At 46.1% G+C, this 19,964-nt stretch overlaps 1 protein-coding gene across 1 annotated transcript; it reads right to left on the bottom strand.

The window, feature by feature from the left end:
* Positions 1-4,852: 4,852 nt before the first annotated feature.
* ntn5 (netrin 5) lies at positions 4,853-19,492 on the bottom strand. The gene is made up of 7 exons (XM_068588240.1): positions 19,395-19,492; positions 12,133-13,574; positions 11,369-11,557; positions 9,248-9,397; positions 6,619-6,669; positions 6,010-6,090; positions 4,853-5,875 (listed from the first exon to the last, which is right to left on the bottom strand). Exons 2-7 carry the CDS (start codon positions 13,562-13,564, stop codon positions 5,304-5,306), a joined length of 2,475 nt encoding a protein of 824 aa, XP_068444341.1. The 5' UTR covers positions 13,565-13,574; positions 19,395-19,492; the 3' UTR covers positions 4,853-5,303.
* Between the last annotated feature and the right edge of the window lie 472 nt (positions 19,493-19,964).

Here is a 19,964-nt window from a genome sequence, read left to right as displayed (position 1 = left end):
AAAAGTCCCGCGATGTTCATTAAATGCGTCATTATTCAGAATAAAAGAATGAAACTGAAATCTGGACACCAGTACACCTGACCAGTAGACTGCACTGGACATCCTAGAAGGCAGTATTAAAATATATCTATCTATCTATCTATATATATATATATATATATATATATATAGATATATATATATATAGATATAGATATATATATATATATATATATATATATATATATATATATATAGATATATATATATATATATATAGATATATAGATATATATATATATATATATATATATATATAGATATATATATATATATATAGATATATATATATATATATATATATATATATATATATATATATATATATATATATATATATAGATATATATATATAGATATATATATATATATATATATAGATATATATATATATATATATATATATAGATATATATATATCTCAAAGAGCCCCCATGGTTTTTATGAACTGGGTGGCACAGGGAGGAACGTGAAGTTAACATGTGGTTGAGGAGAAGTCCGGGTTGCAGATGTTGTAAAAGCGGGTCAGGGGGTCGCCTCCCCGAGCCCGAAAACCAATCGGTTACGGTTCAAATCCAACTAGACGGAGTTCACCACGAAGTGTATGCCTCATAAAAGTCAGTCACACACACACACACACACACACACCATGTTGGGAGCCAACACACACATGCGGCCCATGTTCGACCCATCCACACCCCAGATGGGGAGTCTCTTTTCAGCCGCACCACCTGGGCAGGCCGGGCTAGTGTTACCCCCCTAAACTCTTGCCCCCCCCCCCCCCCCCCCCCCTCCCCCCACTCTTTTGATCGCTAATCCTGGACCCCGACTCCAACTCCGCAGCACTAATAGACTCCGAGTGGACGCCATAACAACATCCAGAAACCAACTGAGAGAAAATGGAGGCTCACCCGCGCTGCCCTCTGCGCCATAAATCACCCCGTCCCCTCGAACACGCGGGCTGCCAGAATAAAGCTCCGCTCGGCGACTACAAAGACAGGCGGAGGTTCAGGCTGCAGACTACAAAGCCGAGCAGAAGGCCTGAGACGTCCCAGACGGTCGTGACCAAAGACCGGACCAGACGACTGGCGGACACCTGGAGGCGGTGGGAACGTTTGTGACAGCGCTTGTTCCATACAGTCACACACACACACACACACACACATGCAGTTTTGTGAGGGAAGAAGTGAGGGAAGCCTTCGCCATCAAGGTGGGGGGAGTAGTTTGTATTCATCAGTTTGGAAGATAAACACAAATTAGCATGAAACTCTTCATTTATTGACCGTGACGTTGTTGTTCATAAAGCTCACATTCTTTAACTGCCACAAATGGAAAGCGACAATGTTCTCCTTCTCATACGAGCTTCTTTACATGTTGATCAAACAGGTATTATCCTGTGAACGCATTGTTAAGCATCTATTTTATTCACAGTTAATACAGACTTTTGACTTGTTTTTATCTTAAGAGCATCACGACCTTCATTAAGATCCACAGGCTCAAATTATTTTGGATCTTACTGACTAACGTCGATGTCACGTGTTTTTTTAACTCTGCAAGTTGTACGTTTTCTCTTTTTTTTTAGGAAATGAAGAGAAACACAAACATGAGTGAAAAGAGAAAAAAACGTGTCAGAGATTTTGCTTCGAAAAAAAAAGCCTTTCTGACTTTGGGCAATAATTTGTGGAGAATGTAAAACAGCAAGTACTGCTGGTGTGCACATGTTTGTAGTACAGTGTATATATGCGTCTGTGTATGTGTGTGTGTGTGTGTGTCACAGTGTTGCTGCCATAGCTGTGCCATGCTTGATTAGTCCTAATCTAGCTGGGAGTCAGGTTGCCGTGTCGGCGGCGTGTCTGTATGGAAGGCATGCAGGCTGCGGATCACAGGGATTGACCCTCTGCCTCTCAGGTTAACAGAAGCCCTGTGTGTGTGTGTGTGTGTGTCTGTGTGTGTGTGTGTGTGTGTCCTGAAAACCGTGTGACTCTGAAACCTGCTGTACTGAGACTTGAGCTCTCGTCTCTGAGGAAGAAATGAACAAACTTTAGGAGTAAGTTGAAATTAGGCGTGTGTGTGTGTGTAAAAAAAAAAAAGGAAGTGAGAGGATAAAAATAAGAGAGTCTGATTGCAAGAGGTCTAGTTGAACTTTGGCTCTGGCGGCAGTGCGGGAGGAGTCACCTCTCGTAAAAGCGTACCCTCAGCAGGTTGTAAACATAATACCACACACTCACAAACACACACTGCGTCCTCCACTGCCAGACACCCCGAGCGCCACCAAACCGCCGGGCCTTCCCTCGTCCTGGGCGCCTGTAGAGACGTGTGTGTGTGTGTGTGTGTGTGTGTGTTGTCGGTTTAAAGGTGATGCGCTCCCCCGCTGCAGCAGAACGAGCCGCGGGCTTAAGTTGTCTGTTAGTGTCTGTGTAAGTGTGTGCGTTCGGGGAGTTTCGGGATCAAACCCTCATGTCGACAGAGGCTGCACGAGGAGACGGCCGCTGACAGGTGCTTCCTGCAGCAACGCAGCAGGTGCTTCCCTACACACACACACACACACACACACACACACACACACACACACACACACACACACACACACACACACACACACACACACACAGGGAGGCCTCCAAGACATGATTTCACATGCACTGACACACTTTCTCTGTCCCTCCCCCTCCTCTATACACTCACACACACACTGTATTATTATTATACATGTGGGGATGTGACCCTGCGCTCTGTACTTACTGTAAACGCTCACTGTTGGAGCTGCTGTGTCGCTGCGGTTGTCATACTTTTATTTTCTTGTGCGTCTTAAATTGCTTTGTCTCAGATGAAGAAATGTAAAGTACCTCGCCTGAAAGGTTCGGAGGCCCTGTTAGCTGTCGTGCAAGAGCTTCAAACGTCTACTACTCGCTGCAGGGACACTTGTGCGAGCCTTTTATCGAAGTAATATGACAATTCAAGGACACCAGGTTTGAGTTTAGCATCCGTACAGTGTGCACGGACATCGCCGAAAGCGTCGGCCAACTGCACATAATACACAGACGGCGTCGGGCAACTCACTAAATACACATAGTGGAAGCTGATGCCAACAGAGGCTACACTGCGCACGTGTACATCTTGGTGGAAGAATTAATAACTGGTTTGGTTTCAACCACTGACGTTCGAGAGATTGGAGGAAAAAGCACCCGCCCCCTTATGAAGAACAGGCCACAGCGTTGGCTCAATCGGCTGCTTACGAGAGGGCGACAGAGTCTATTGAATACACTTTATTCATGTTTGCGTGGTATAGTCTGTACATGTATTCATGGGAGTCTATTTCTAATAGATCTATTCATAAGTGAGGGGATCCGTGTTGGTTTGTGAATAAAATATTCAATACATACATCTTTCAAATGAACCATTTTGAGTTTAGTTTGTTGATCTTTCACCATTTCTTCTACTGCCATTTCAGGTTTCCTCACATGATGTTTTCTTTATCTCCGCTAGTGCTAATGCTAACCTTACCTTGAGGAAACATTATACTTATGTGTCCCTCAAATGCCACATTCACTTTATCGCAGTCGCTCACAAAGACGTTTCGTCGCAGGAGATTTCTTCCATAATCTTTTAATATTTCTCTCTGCAGTGCATCTTTGAGCCACATGAGGGAGACTCCATGTTGGAATTGTTGGCCGACTTATAACATTGAATCAAATATGAAATGCTCTGTTTTACTAATGAGCGGCAAAAAATAGCCTTGACGTAAATTTATGTATTTGATCTCAAAAAAACATTCATTTTCACACAAATTCCCTCTTTATTTATAGATTTGTAGATAACGCCTGTTTGGGTCTTGATGGCAATTTTTAAAAAGTAGGTAACACTGACATATTCACCTTTTAAGTTGTTCTGGTAAACCGTTGAGGAAAGACATTAAAATGTATTTGGAGTCATGATTCTGGCTAAGATTCACTCTTTTAACTCCGTTTTGGTCTCCACCAACTAACTAACCAACTAAATATCTGTCTCTTATATCAGCAGCTAAACTCCACTATGTTGCCTCGCTAACTGTGTGTGTGTGTCTGCTGTCGCGTCACAGTGAGTTCATCAGATCTGTTTCGCTGTCTGCTTGTTTAAAAAACAATGATGAGACCGTTTGGAGTGAACCATAAACATGAAAGACGCTAAAAAAGCTCCAAAGAAGACGCTCCATATTGTAGGATTTCCCTGATGATCGTCTTTACTCGCAAACTTGAAGCTGATTTGAGCGCCCTGAGGAAACAGAACTGCATATGAACAAAGATAACACTTATATTTGGAGTATAGTTTCTCCAGGAGCCGTGTGGGCTGAGCTGGGAGAGGTTTGTGAAGATATTTGGACCTCATGAGTGTAAACCCCCCACGGACCCTCAGCGTACTGGATGTTCAGTTCCACCGCGCGTCCATCAGTCAGCAAATCTATTTTTCTCTTTTTATTTTCAATCGCAGGCTTCAACACGATGGCGCAGCCAATCGCTGACCCGGCCGCTACCAAAACAACATGGCTGCTCAACTAATAGGAGCTCTTCCATCTGTCTTAATATACCCCCGGTTCCCCCCCGGGCAATATGACGCCATATCTACTCCGATTGAAACAGAAGTCATGACGACAGGTCGGACCGATGCTTTTTAGATCCATATCTGGGCTCCCGTCTCTCTGAGGATACGGTTGGAAAATGTTTGGTCTCTGTGTCAGCTGTCAGATAGTGTCAGTTTCCCCAAATAATGTAGCAATGATGTGCAGGTCTCCTTTCATTTTCTTTCTTTCTTTTATTAAAAAAAAGGAAACATCACATTTCTGAATACGCTTTAATGCACATTCTGTATCTTTAGTTATTTATTTATGAATTCATTATTTAGTTCCCACTTGTTTTTATGTGTGCTACATAAAGTGATCAAGTATAAATATGATTAAATATAAAAACAAATCTTTATAGGACTAAAATACTGCGTGGCATTTCAGTCAGACTTTCATTTTATAAATGTTCTTTTGGAGACAATATTAAAATATATATATATTTCACATAGCACTTTTGTGTTGGTGGAGTTTCACACGAGGAAACTTTTATGTTTCTTCACATTTTAAGATACGCATTTGAACGCCATTCAACAGGGGTGTGTGTGTGTGTGTGTGTGTGTGTGTGTGTGTGTGTGTGTGTTTGGAGTCAAGCTTGTTTCTTCTGAAGCTCCCAGGAAAAAAAAAAAACAACCTGTAAAATGTCTTTTTTTGGTGTGCGTCGTGTTCTTCAGCCAGCCGCCTGAGTGGAGCACACCAGAGTGTGTGTCTGTGGCGAGGGCGTCGCCTCTGTGGGTTTCGTCTCTGCGTCTGTGTGGGAGTGTGTGTGCGGCACCGCTGTGGTTTGCGCGTCCTCGGCCTTCACGGAGTGCGTGTCCGCACCGAGCGGCTCTGTCTCCGTCAGCAGGTGAGGCGGGATGTAGCCGGGCTTCGTGAGCTCCCTGTGATGGTGGCGCTGGTGTGTCGGCGGGCAGCGGCCCCTCTTGTCCTGCCCGCGGAAGCCCCTCAGTTTGGGGCTCCAGTGTTCCCGCCACTGGAGGGCCAGCGTGGAGCGGTCCGCCACCAGGCGGCTCTCCTCGGGGCTCCAGCCCCGCTCCCCCTCCTCGGCGCCGATCAGGAGGAAGGTCCGGCCCACGTGGAGGGCGGGGCAGCCGCAGCCCAGGTCGCGGTCCGGGACCCACAGAGACTGGGCGCCCCTGCGAACGCGAGAGGTGGACCCCGTGCGGAAAACCGTTTGGACTGAGATGGAGAACTGCCACCAGGGACCTGAACGCTCCATCCCCTTCACCTGCACCTTCAGCACTAAAAAAAAAAAAGGCGGAGAAGAAAGACATTTTTGTATCATTATACTTTTTTTTGTGTTTTATTTCAGAGGGAAAAATGAAATGAAGAAATACAGTTTGACGTTGCAATAGATAAGAAAACTTGGCACCAACCGAAGTCCTTGAGACAATATGTCTCCAAGTTCATCCTGACTTTAACCTGAGAAGGCTGGCAGTATGAAACGCACTCCTCCGCTGGAAGAGAGAGAGAACGAGAGAGAGAGAGGGGGGGAGTATGCATCAAATGAGAGGCTATCGTTTCATAGCAAGCATATCAGCACATGTCTTTTCCCCTAATTACAATATGGCTGCTTCTATTTGTCATCACAGTATCCTGTGACTAACAGATGACCTCGACTGCAGCAGGTGGGACATTCCTCCAGCCGCCACTAGGAGGGAGTGCTCAGCCGCCGGCCAAGAGCGAGAGATGTTTGGTTTTGATTGGTGGAACATGTGTTTGTTGAACATGAGGTGACTTCGACGGGGTCAAAGGGATGGTTTAGAAAGTGAATCGTTACGTTATCATGGCAAAAGCATAATGTCGGATGCGTGAAAAGGGACAGTTTGCCTGTTAAGAGCTTTGATTTAATGTATTTCATGTTTTTAAACTGGTCAGAAGTGACACACTGCAGATAAAGAGCATAAATTGGCCTAAAAGAAAAACAGGCCGCCAGAATAAAAACACAAAACACAAGCAGATAAACTCCCCGTAAATCTGCTCACCTATGCTGTACTGAGGTTGGTAGACTGGGGTCGGAGCAACCTCTTGAATTCCTGCAAACGTAAACAGAGTTTCAGGCAGGTGACAGGAGCAGAAACACAGAGCAGCTTCAGCAAACCCGCCTGAGCCCGCAGGCCGCCGCGAACCGAGCGCTTGTTATGTACGCGGAGCTTGAACGCCTCTCGGTGAGCGGGGCATGTCTGTGAAGAAGATAAGCAAGTGTCAAAAACTTGTGTGTGTGCGTGCGTGTGTGTGTGTGTGTGGTCCTTTTTATGGGGGAGAAACACACTTTCTGGCGCGCACTTTAACACAAACAGATGCAATCTTTACTTTTGGTAATTTAATAAGGTCAAACCGTCACTTCTTGTATGGTTTTGTCTTGAACATTAAACATCTGTGTGTGTGTGTGTGTGTAGGTGTGTGTGTGGCCTGTATATATATATTATCCGGGCCGCTTGTAAAAGTGTGTTTGTGTGACAGCGTTGCGATATTTAAGTTCACACTCCGTCCATGTCCCGTCGTCTCTGACACAACTGGGCCAGTGACACCCTACACCCTAAAAGACAGGAGGGTGCTGTGTGCTTGTACGTACATGCAGTATGAATGCAGTTCACCCCTGAGAGCGGTTTGATATTACCTCAGTTTTCTTACTCGTAAGTGAGATAAAACATTTTGACCAGCTGGGAGGATTGTTTCAACAAAGCGTTTTCAAATATAAATAGAATGAAAGAAATGTCTAGCATGGGAAACAAAAATAATAATTTATGACTTCAACTAAAAAATATCCGATCAAAGAATAAGTACACGAGGACAACATGACATGATGATAAATAATACTGAAAGTGACTTTAAATAATCTTTTGAACAAATACAGTAACAATGTGTTAAATCAGCTTTCTTTTCCAAATGATCCAATAGCAGAATGTATTAAATTTAAGAAAACGAAGAATGTGCTAAAATGCAAAGTATAGTGTTTATGAAGTGTATGAAACATATATAAAGTGAAATAGAAGTTTGTACAGTGACCAACTAAATGATAAAAGCGGTGCTATTGATTCAATTGAAGGAGGTGCTTTATTATAAAGTATATCTTTTTTTATTTACAAGTAAACAGTTAATTATATTTTAGCTTCAGCGAATGTGAACCATGACTAGCTCACCAGCTAGCTCTGCCTTTATTCAGCTCTTCTGCTTTATATGTGGTTGGTCATAGTTTCTCTTAATCAAGAGCAAATGAACTGACTGCATTTTGCCTTCGTAGATTTAGGGCACCTTCTGCGAGCTTCCTGAGCGGTTCAAGGTGTGGACAAAAAGGTCCAGCGTGAGCTAGCGTTAAGTTTAGCCTTGGCGGCCGCGTGCCTTTCGGCCTGCCTGATGAGAGGCGACGTGCGAGAGGTGGTGGTGGGGGCGAAGAGACGCTATACATAGCCCCGAGATGCTCTGGCAGTAAAAACAAACAAGGTTTTCTTTCACACACTCCTTTCTCTGGGAGAGTTATGAGTCTGGGCCCTGGGATGGTGTGTGTGTGTGTGTGTGTGTGTGTGTGTGTGTGTGTGTGTGTGTGTGTGTGCTTTGAGCTGCACAACAGGTGTGAAGCTAGCTGCTGGCTCCCTATGTCACCTGATTGGGGCTCACGCAGCAGCGCCAGCGCGCGTGGAGTTGTCGACACTCGCGCGATTAGCCGTGGAAGCGCACGTGGATTAGCGCTCGTGGTTGAGGTTCGGCGCAGAGATACGAGTAGCAACGATCCACTTGATCTGACGCTGATCCCACATCAGCCGGAGATGAGGTTTCCCCGTACGGGCCGGCTCGTGTTAACGCTGCTATGGAAACCGTCTCTAGGGATGATGAGAAGGGAACACGCGGGGGGATTGGGCCAAATTAGTCCGGACAGCGGCGGCCTCTTTTATATTGAGCTGCTACTTGATAAAGGCTTACGGAGCTTGATAGGAGGTTTAATCCAGTTAGGCCAGCAGCAAATTAAGTTGAAGGAGAACATAAAGAGGTCACTTTGTCATGACTGACAACAAACTATTGAACGTCTGTGGTATATATTCGAGCAGAAAGCAGAGAGGACTTTGCTTTTGTAGATAAATTAAGAGTTTTAATCCAAGTCTTCACCTGATCTGAGACACACATTGTGATACGGGTCTGATCGGTTCCTTCATGGGAAAGTTAAGTCTAAAGTTAAGTATATTTCAGGAAAAGACTGGTCATCATCAAGAGATGATAACTTGTTTAGCTAGTCACTGTATATACTTATATACACTTTACATACTTAGCATTTTTGCACTTGTTTTGTTGTATATGTTGAGTATTTTTTCATAAATCTTTGTGCGTTTCTACGTAACTTTGATTGCTGTTGCCACAAACAAATTTTTCCTTACGTATGAATAAAGTATCTATCTATCTATCCATCTATCTATCTATCTATCTATCTATCTATCTATCTATCTATCTATCTATCTATCTATCTATCTATCTATCTATCTATCTATCTATCTATCTATCTATCTATCAATCAATCAGAAGGCAGCATTGAGGTTACTTCCTCATTTAACTGATCAAACTTCTGCTGTTTCAAACTAAATCGCCTGATTCTCAACACGTTCACACCGGTAGTGGACTTACGTATGCAGGGCCGCAGAGGGGACTTGCCCTGTTTGTATCGCGGGGCGCAGCGGTTGCACCGGAGGCCGGTCACCCCGTCCCGACACAGACACTGACCCGATGTCTGGTTACACCAGCGGCCCACTGCGCCCAGGGGATGGCACTGACACGCTTCAAAAGAGAGGAGACAGCAATGTCTTACTTGTCTGAAGCCTGGAGGTAAAAGCAGCAACAATTGTGCAGCAAAAACAAAGTGAAAATCTCGCACACACATTATCATCACATGAAGTTAGTGCAGATTTGTTAGCAAACAGATGCGGAATTACACATCAGCAAACCTCAACATGTATTTTCAGTCTTGTCTCTCTGCGGCTGACACCTGTTTATCCAATATCTGTCTTCCTTGTATCTCTGTTTTGGGCTCCACCAGCTCCTGAGGGAAATATATTTTAGCTATAATGTGTTCATGAACTAATTGCTGACTTTATTTGGCTGCAGGTAGTGTGCAGTGGTTAATGCTTAAAACAGCCGGCTGAAAACGACACTGATGAGGGCCATAACGATGAGTTTAAGGACATTAAAATGCCAAGTTAGGAGGTTCCCTTTCAGTCGTGGAAGTCTTGAGATACCCAGTGAAGGTTTTTAACTGTGGTTGTACTGTTGAGCTATATCACATGATATGATATGGAAACAAGCAGGTGTCATCCTGACTGATACGTGACAACAGGAAAGCAAGTTAAAGATATAAAAACTTGTGTCAAAGTCAAACTGCTGCAAAGAGGACAGCAAACAGGATTAAGGAGACCATCCATCAGGGATGAGACCCGGGTTTAATCCTGCTTGACAGCATCTGTCCTGAGGGAATGTCCTCTGAGGGAAGACCTCTAACACCTCAAAGGCTATTTTGCAGCGTTTTTGACGGGTAAACAAAGACACATATCTCTGTAGAGCTATGAACTGAAAGTCACATGATGGCGGTGATTTGGGTTGGTTATTTGTAAAATATGAAATTTGACAGGGATAGAACTTTAAGGTAACTTTTAGCCCATCAGATACCGGTCCCAAATCTAAATGTATGTATCTGTTGTCCTTTAATATTGTCTGTTTTTGATGCTGTATAATGGTTAGTGCCTGGCTCTGCCATGGCTTACATTGCAAAGCTTTTAATTTACCACAACTATCACGGGATAAGACCCGATGAGAGAAGACGGAGAGAGAGAGAGAGAGAGAGAGAGAGAGAGAGAAAGAGAGAGAGCGAGAGACACACACACTTCAGCAGCTCTGTTAGCACTCTAGTTATATTTACACAAATCCTTACAATAAGTCCAAACAACCTGACTGGAGCAAATGAGTAATTGGGCTCTGAAGAGTGACTAGCATATATATATATATATATATATATATATATATATATATATATATATATATATATATATATATATATATATATATATATATCATCAATAAATGAATGCTGAGATGTCAGACTGTGTGGTGGAGGTCATGAATTTTCCGTTTGCTATTGTTTCATACGTAGAAAGTGATAGAATATGAGTGTATTCAATCATAGCTCATGTTCTTTTTCATCCCTGCACATGTGTCAAGCTCAAAGAGAGCCCATTAACTTTGGATATATTAGGCCCGCGGTCAAGCTTCCACATGAGCATACCAGAGTGTCACAGTCACTTAGGACATGTGACCAGTCAAAGGTCGGGGGGTGGGGGGGGTCACGGCAAATACCATCCGGCGGTAACGATGGAGATACAGGTGGCCGAACGGTGGGGTTTCGAGAGTGTTTTTGTGTGCATATCGCTAACAGGAATACTTGTCCGCTCTCACAATGCAACCAGCCCATAAACACTTCTGTACACTCAGACGGAGGCGAAGCTGCACACACACAGACACACACCCACGCATTCAGACACAAACACCGTCTCTCACACTTTGATTTGCTTTTCATCCTCCAAGAATGCACAGATGGTTATTTAAGTTATTCATGCATGCATGTGCACACACACACACACACACACACACACACACACACACACAGACGCACACACACAAGAATGCACTTCCTTTCGTCCCATTAACTCTGTCCAGAACATGCAAACAGTTGACACACACGATCAAGTCAGGACTAACGTTGGCAGGCCTTGCGGTGGTTTAACAGCTTGCTGTGGTCGCGGGTGTATCCGTTCTGGCAGTACTGGCAGTGGCGTCCGGCCGTGTGGTGGCGACACTTCTGGCACACACCTCCGCTCCGCCGGCCCGACTGCTGAAACACCTCCATGCTGAAGCGGCACTTGTTTGAGTGGCCGTTACACTCGCAGGCTGGACGAGGGAGGGAAATAATGAACAGCGGTCGAGGAAATGCTCTTCACAAGATGTCACATCTGGTGTGTCAGTGTGGTTCAGTGTTCAGTGGTTGGGAAACAAAGAGCAATGCTCATGTAAGTGCATGGTGACACCGCCAGCTACACACAGACACATTGAATTAGCTTGTCCGTTATTATCGCTACATGGAGCTTATATTTGAAGAAGTTTGTTCAACAACTTACAATGGCACACCCGTGAGTTACTACAAACTATTGTTATTTAAAGTCACATGCACACATAAGGAGTACTACTCAGCCTGTGTAAACAGATATATAACTCCTTCTCTGGAGGAGTATATTACCCTGATGATGTCACGTCGACCTGGACTTGGAGGCAAATTTATAACAGAAAGCCTGCTTAAGAAAATGTCAGTGTGGCGTTTTAAAGACACAAATGTTTAGCTATCTAGTTGCACTATGGGAAATTTGGGTTTGTTTTTTTTTCTCTCCAGCACTAGGGAAGTACAAAACGTATGTATGAGCATGTGTAACAGGATCTAACTTCACTCAGCAAAAGGCTGCAGGACTCACCAACACAGGGGTTCGGGTGCGTGGGCGTGGCCCGATGCCAGGGCCTGTCGCAGTAGAAATCCTCACACACGTCACAGTCTTGCCCCGCCGTGTGATGCTCGCACGCGCACACCGCCCGGCCCGCGTCGTCCCGGCGACACCTGGAGGCGTGCCCGTTACATTTACACCTGCCGCCAACTTGCAGGTCCGACAGGGCCAGAGGGGCTCGGGCAGCGGAGGGCGGGGCCGCCTGCAGGTTCCTGGAGCTTTGTCTGGCGTTGAGATTATTGTTCCTCCTCTTCCTCAGCTCCCGCCCCTTGCTGTTCCGGCTCCGCCCCTCAACCGTCCAAACACAACCACCATTGGGACAAGGCAGCCAAGGATTGTTTTCCTTCTTGCGTCCTTGCCCTCTGGCTTTCCCGCCTTTCTTTGAAGAAGTGTGCGTGTCTGCGCTCAAACTGTCACCCCCTTCTTTGCTCGTCACATTGTGTCCATCTTCGTCCTGACCTGAGCTTTTATAGTGACCCCTCCTCCCATGTTTGTCCACTTTCTCCCCTTTGTTTTTCTGTGTCTCCCTCTCAAAAAATGCCAGTGTATTATCTGTATTCAACCTGTCCACCTGATCACCGGCGTGCCCCTTGGAGCCTGATCTCCACCTCAGAAGCCCGGTCCCTCGGTCGTCTTCTGCACCGTCGCGCCGTCGCGCTTCCTCTCTCTTATCCGAGTTGCCCTTGGACACCTGGTGGAAGACCACCCGGATGTCCGTGGCCGTCACCCAGTCCTGAAGGGTGTGGCTGTGGTCGAAATCGGGAGAGGACGGCCGCCCGTCGAGGGTGGAGAAGGCCAGCACCCTGCCGCCCCTCTGCTTCTGCAGGGGGCGAGGGTCGGAGCAGAGGGGCTCCGTCTCTTGCTGCCTCGTCTGGGCCACCGTCTGGGCTGGCAGCCCGAAGTTCCCCGGGCAGTCGCTGGAGTAGTGCTGCATCGGCCTCCAGGTGCGCCCGTGGTCCATGGACTTGAGTATGGAGATGGAGATGGGGTCCGACGGCTCCCCATGTTGGCAAAACTGCAAACTTATGTAGGTGATCTCGAAGCGTCGACCCAGAGGAAGCGTGAGGGCCCATTCTCCGGAGTCGGGACCTCCGCGGGCCATCCAGCAGGTGAGGTTGTGCGGGTTGTGGAGGTCCGTCAAGGTGGTGATGTTGCTGTCATGCTCGGACCCCTGCAGCGAACGGCTGGCGTTGGCCGGGACGCCGTATGCGGCGTTGATGAACTCCGATAGGCAGTGTCGCGGGCGGCCGTCGAGGTAGTAGCAGGGGTCGTGAGGGGAAGTCCAGCTCAGAGGGGTGTGAGAAAGGGAAGACGAGACGGGGGACGGAGGGAGGAAAGGGAGGAGCAGAAGGAAGACGGGGAAGAGAGAGGTGGAGGGGGGAGGGGAAAAGGGCCGGAACATCATGTTATCGAGCCTGTGGGAGCAAAAAAAAAAAAGATGATTTTTAAGAGAAAACCATGGGCGCTGGATCATAAAACAAAAGAAAATATGAACTGATTGATTTATACAACTTGCGCTCGAAGCCAAAGAAGGAAATATAAGATAGACCACCTGTGCCTTTATTGGAAACACACAATGCCAGCTCGCCGCATCGCATCAACTGCACCTTATTGGCTCTCAGCAGATGCCAGTAAAGATCTCATCCCATAAAAATGTAATCCCCGATCTTCGCGGTATAGCGTCGGCCACCGGTTTGAACCCGTGACCTCGACAGCCTTTCAGAACACATCGGTGTTTAAACTCCTCTCGAGCCCGAGACGAGTGGATGAGCGCGGGTGGAGAAGGCCGCGCCGCGATGACGAAAAACATGCCCGACAGCTGGCGCTAAACCCCGAGCTGGACCACATCCATCACGTTTATGGCTCTCCTTTTCAAATCACTTTACCGGCGGTCAGTGCTGCAGGCGAGCGAGGGGCCTGAGTATGAGCCGTGTGGAGCGTTACCGAGCAGAAAAGAAGGTTTGAGAAGAAGACAAAAAAAAAAGACAGAAAGAAATGAGGGGAGGGAAGCTGTTGGAGATTAATCCTGAGGATGGTATGGGAAATGATTTATAGATCGAAATGTGTGTTCGGCTTGAGCCCCTATACATGGATACTTCCGTGGTTATTGAAGACAAACACGGACTTGTGTACGCCCGCTGCGAGAACAAATCCCTTCCCGTCTCTTACGACTGCTGATGAGTGTAATTTATCCATCTGTCAGGATTCGATACCCGAGAGCGTTAATTTTGGCATGTGGACAAAACGAACAATGCGTGCGCTTTCTCTCTGGAAGCAGAGATTTATTGTTTTCCCGCTCACATGAAGCCTCCAAGCACATTCCCAACAAGCACTTCCTTAATTTGTTTCATGCTAAGAAAGTTCAACACCTGCCACTTTTGACTTTTATGTCATTCTCGCTTCTTTCCTTGTAATTTTCCCCCCCTCAATAACCACCTTCCTTCCACATTTTCAAACGGCTTTCCCCCCTCTGCTCTTCCGTCTCCCTGCACATCTATCACCTGCCCCCTTCATTCTGGTCCGGGAATATTCTTAACTGCTGCGAGATTGATGGCGCCCTAACAAGCGTTTGACACTGACAGCGAAGTCAGCAGGGCTGCATAAACCAAACCCGTAGGAGCGGACGGGGCTGAACGCCTCTCCGGCCTCGTCATCCCGCTCAATTAGCCAAGCGCCGAAACATGAGGCTCCCCTCGGGGGACCACACAGCTCCGAGGGGCCCGCGAGGAGGCCGTGGCACTGACTCTGCCGCCTCCTGGACCGCCGAAAACAAAAAAAAAAAAAAAAAGAAAAGACCTGCTCCAAAGTGGATCAACCGAACCCGGTTGAGGACAAAAGCCAAGATCAGGCGTATCAGACGACCGTGTTTTGTTTTGCGGCGTCGCGACAGGAAACGCTACGAGCTAAGAGGGCTAATGAGCGGTCTGGCTGTGACCCCGCGATGCCACCGGGCCACATTCCTGGAGTCCAGAATGCCTCGGCTGGTCATTCCTGACGAGTCGGGACGAGTCCCACGGGAACCTGAACGCACTGATAAAAAAGTTCAGGACTTGAGGATAAGTCGATCGGACGATGAGGTCATTGGTCTCATTTGGTGCCGAGGCACCGGCTGAAGAAAGAGGGAAGGTGGTGTCAAAGGGATTATGAGCAGGGTAAAAGTTAGGAGAGGATTCAGGGAAGGATTGGCTCTGGATGAGGACTGCAGTGAGCGTAGGCGGTTTGGGGTTCAGGGTCGGGACGAGTGAAACACACAAAGGATAAAGGAGGCGGTTGTTTAACATTCCCATGACACGCACTTGCTCTTGTCTTTGTCACGTTACATGACTAATTAAACATCGGCCCATTACAACCACTTTGATAAATGGACGTTCATCTGAAGCGAGAGGCCCCTGAGGTTCTTTAATGCGCCCCTCTAGGCCAAATCCAGACTCCCTCTTCCCCCGAAACCAGATCATCTGTCTGGCACCGCCACCGTAACCCACCGGATATGGTTTCAACCTTTTTCCTTTTTTTTTTCTCACTGCTGCTTTCCATAAATTCACACAGCCGGGGTGCCGGAGGAGCATGTTGAAGACGAGCGACATTCCTCGTAAAGCACCGTTCACGAGTGTTTCACACCCGTTCTTTTGTTAATGCATACCGACTGCAAATAGCACGTGTGTGAGAGAGGCCATCGCCCCCTTTTCCCCTCTCCCCACCAGTAAACCTCATATTGAGTTCGAACTTATTAAACATAACCCTAAAAGAAAACAAATACGCCTCGAAACGTTTTGAAGTGACTTGGCAGCAATCGCCGTCTTTCAAAAAAAAAAAAAAAAAAAAAAGAAGCTTATTCAGCCAAATAGTGGTAAGATGAGATCAACGTCTCCGGCGGGTGATCTTTAGAAGCAGCTATGCTCGGCTGGCAAGGGGCTGGAAAAATACTTGCTGACAACCTGGGGGCATGTTTACAGCATGGTCGATCAGAGCGGAGCGACGCTCGCGCTCTGCAGTCGCCATTTCCTGATGCCATTTCGACTCCTACTCTTCATCACGCTGACATGTGTCTGGATGTCAGGAAGAGGAACAAATGCATTCTTTTATGGATCGGGAAAAGCTGAAGTGACAAGATTTTTTTTTTAGCATGCATAAATGCTGATGATACATATTCACCTCCCTGTTGGCGGTTTACACCTTACTGTCTTACTTTTCTTCAAAGTGACATCAAACCTTCAGTGATTGAGCCCATTGACGAGTATAAATAGTATTGTGGAGTTATCCGAGGTACTGGCGGTGCGAGAGCATTTCAAACGATGGGGGTGGGGGGCACTTGTAAATTTAGGGGTGCTTAAAATGTTAAGCACAACTGTAACATAGTTATAGCACCAGCACCTCCCTTAGAAACATATCCCCGCTCCGAAACCCACATTGATCAGACGGAAATGTGATTCCATCTGGAATAATGATGCGAAGACGCGAGAGGAAGCGTGAAGGAGATCTTTAAATGTCTGCGCTTGTTGCCCCGCTGTCTCGTACTTCTATGTGTTTTTTTTATTAAATTAAAACTGTTCCTATATTCTCAGTTATGAACTATATCATCTGCTGCCTTTGTAATGACTTTAAGGGAGATAATCTAAGAGGAAAAGGACAAGGAACATAAGAAAGAATGAGCAAGATATGGAGTAGCAACATGGGTATTGAAAAGTAAATTCACATTTTGGAGCTTTGCTCTGCTGCAACCGACTCATTTACTGAGATTTAGCAGGATACGAGGACTCAAAGCTTTGAAGCCAAAGTGAAGAAACCTCTGGTGCGTGTGGTATTCTCCCCTCGCTACCTGTTAACTCTCTTTGGCCTGTTCACACTCTTGAAACATGCGGGCCAGCCCGGCTCTGGAGCTGCTCATGGTGAGCAGATGAGCTGGATTTGTCTCACACGTTTTAACATTCCTCGTCATGGGCAAGCGGCCCGGGCCAGCAACACGGAGGCAAAAAATATGCTAAATTTGCTTTGCTACTTGGTGATGACTTTTAAAAAAAGACTAAACGGTGGATTGTACAAATAAACACGGGCCCAGTTTGACACCACAGTCGCTGGGAAAGTTTCCCAGGGTTCTACATTGCAGCTCCAAGACACAGAGCCTTTAAATAAATACGATCAATTATATAAGCTCGCGCTCTCTCTCTCTCTCTTATAGCCGACGTGTTTGAAGCTGAACCGAGGCACCTGTCGGTGCATGTCCCCCACGCTGACACCTTTGTTAATTTGCAATTGTCCTCAGTCGGTCAGAAATACAACACTGGGTGAGAAGAGGAAGGCTACGTATGCGCTCTGTATTCTCAAACCGCATTCCTGCCTGCACAGTGGAAGCCCATCTGTGTGTTATTCCACACGGAGCGGATTCCACGAGTTCTGCTTTAGGTGTAATAATCTAATTTTAGTGGGGCAGCCCGGGGAGGTGAAAGCAACGGACAGCACAAAATGGATTATCAGGGCTTGTGTCTTTAGCTGAAAGCCTCTGTCCTTCACGTCTGCACCGCCGTCCAACACTGCCAATCCAGTGAGGAAGGTGTCTCGGCCTCGGCGTTGACCCATAAAGCTCTGCTTCATTTTTTGGGAATTTAAAAACACATGTCACCCACTTGATATTTAAAAGTGAGTTTCCTGCCCCCCCCCCTCTCCCCCCCTCTCTCTCCCCGCTTTACAGCCTCTTATAAGTTGGCAAGACGCTCTCCGGCAGCGCCGAGCTTCACATGTTGATATTGAAAGACAGATGGAAATGAAATCACTGTGATTTCGTGTTGCGTTTCACGCCGCCAACGACGGGCTCGGGGCACGATGGAGGTGAAAAAGAGCGAGGCCTGTGGCGATAGTGGCAATTGAATCCACAAAATGTGCCACAGGGGCTTAAACAAGAGAGGAAAAGAAAACACAAAAAGTGCTCCAGAGCTGCAACAAATAACTCATAAAATTAAAAAAAAAAAAACAGGCATGATTTTTGTTGGCTAATTTATTATTGAAATGATTAGAAAAGGCAAATAAACATCAGGTGATATTAAATAAATCTCACAGGCACACTAAAGGCCCTGACTGTAATAGTGCATATGTATGCATACAAATAAATAAAACATGAGTAATCATCCCTAAATATCTATTCAAGCAAACACGGTATATTTTCTCTGGGATACAAGTGCTGCAAAGGGATTTTAGGAAAACTAATCAACTCCAGACGTGAAAAGGAAAATAGCCCGCAGTCACGCGCACTTTGCGGGCGTTTTATTTAATGGACCCGAGAATAATGATTCAGCCGCTCACGGTTCATTAAACAATAATGTTGATCATATTTAGGCTGATCACTTTGGCAGCAGCTCACAGAGGAGCCCGGAGCCTAATTGCCTCCATTCGGAGCAACTAATTGCTCTTGTTAAGCACAAATTGGCGGCAGTCAATTAGTTTTTATCTCACAGAGGAACAATAATATGAGCAGCGTTGGGTTATCCCAGGTGGATCAAACAACGTAATTCAGATGTTTGAATTATGAATTGGTCCTGTTTGTGTTTTAAATCCAGTCCAACCATTCGGTTATTGTGGTTTTTGTTCATATGTTATGTTTTATTGCAACCGCAACAACAAGCTATGATTCAAGTTGCTCACAATGATATCAAAGTAAAAGTGGGATCATCCCGCCGGCAACAGGCTGTAATAATTATTAAAATCAAGGTTTAATAAGGAGATGATGCAACTTTAAAGTTAAAAGGTCAACTTGGATTGCGTGGAGTTACATGGAAATCATTTAATCATTAATGCAACTTCAGAAAAGCTGCTCCTTTGGCCCGTGTTCTCACATGTTTATGTGCCAAAATAAAATATAGAGGAACAAACGTAATTAAAACAAATATTTATAAATTTAAAAAAACATACAATAACAAATACATCAATTAAATAAAATGCGCGCATATCGGCTGCATTACTAAAGACGAGGTGAGCGACATTATCAGGCTACTTAGTAAAACATACAATCATTTCTAATTATGAATGATTATGTCTTCAGAACACCAACGCTGCGTGTGGTTGATGCTTTTCGTTGAACTTTTTGTGGACACATAAACTTGTATTTGACCTCAGCGACAAAACCAAATGCCGCCGCTCATTTCTTCTCTTTACGCGCGACTTCAACGTCACATCAAACTTCCCAAAACGCCTCAGAGTGCAGAGCCAATAAAGCCTCCGAGAGAGGAAGAAATAAATCAGCTCACCATGTGCGTCCCGGTGCTTCGCTTCTCCTCGCGCCTCCGGATCATTGAGAGAAGCGCAGCAGCAGCAGCAGCAGCAGCAGCAAGTGTCCGGACATCCAGACGCGTCCAGAGGAGCAGAAGACAAGCACCACCGAGAGGGGGCAACACACTGGAGGAGGAGGAAGAGGAGGAAGAGAAGGAGGAGGAGTGGGAGGAGGAGGGGAGATAGATGAACGGGATCAGCTGGGAGGTGCGTCTCTCCATAGCGCGAAGTGAGCCAAGAACTCCCACCTCAGGAGGAGCCGCTCACATCCGGCTTTACGCGCAGCGCACTTCTGCCAAACTAATTTACGAGGAACATTATTTATCAAACTCACACAAGCCCGCTATTGTTGTGTTAAAGTAATTGGCTTATTTGTGTGTGGATTTCAAGGTTTAACATGTTTTGTGTCGTGTTTTTTTTTAACTGGAATGTTGAGTTTGTTTCGTTCATTTAAATATATTGTGGGGGGAAAAAAGTGTCCTTGGAGTTACTGTCAGAGCGGCCTACTCAATACACGACACCACGCCTTGCACATGCACTCACTGCAT

Source organism: Clinocottus analis, unplaced genomic scaffold (genome assembly GCF_023055335.1).
Source record: "Clinocottus analis isolate CAN_PGR_092001 unplaced genomic scaffold, fCliAna1.0.p SCAF_21, whole genome shotgun sequence".
NCBI lineage: Eukaryota > Metazoa > Chordata > Actinopteri > Perciformes > Cottidae > Clinocottus > Clinocottus analis.
Note: the sequence above shows the minus strand (reverse complement) of the source record. Positions and strands in the feature narration are given on the sequence as shown.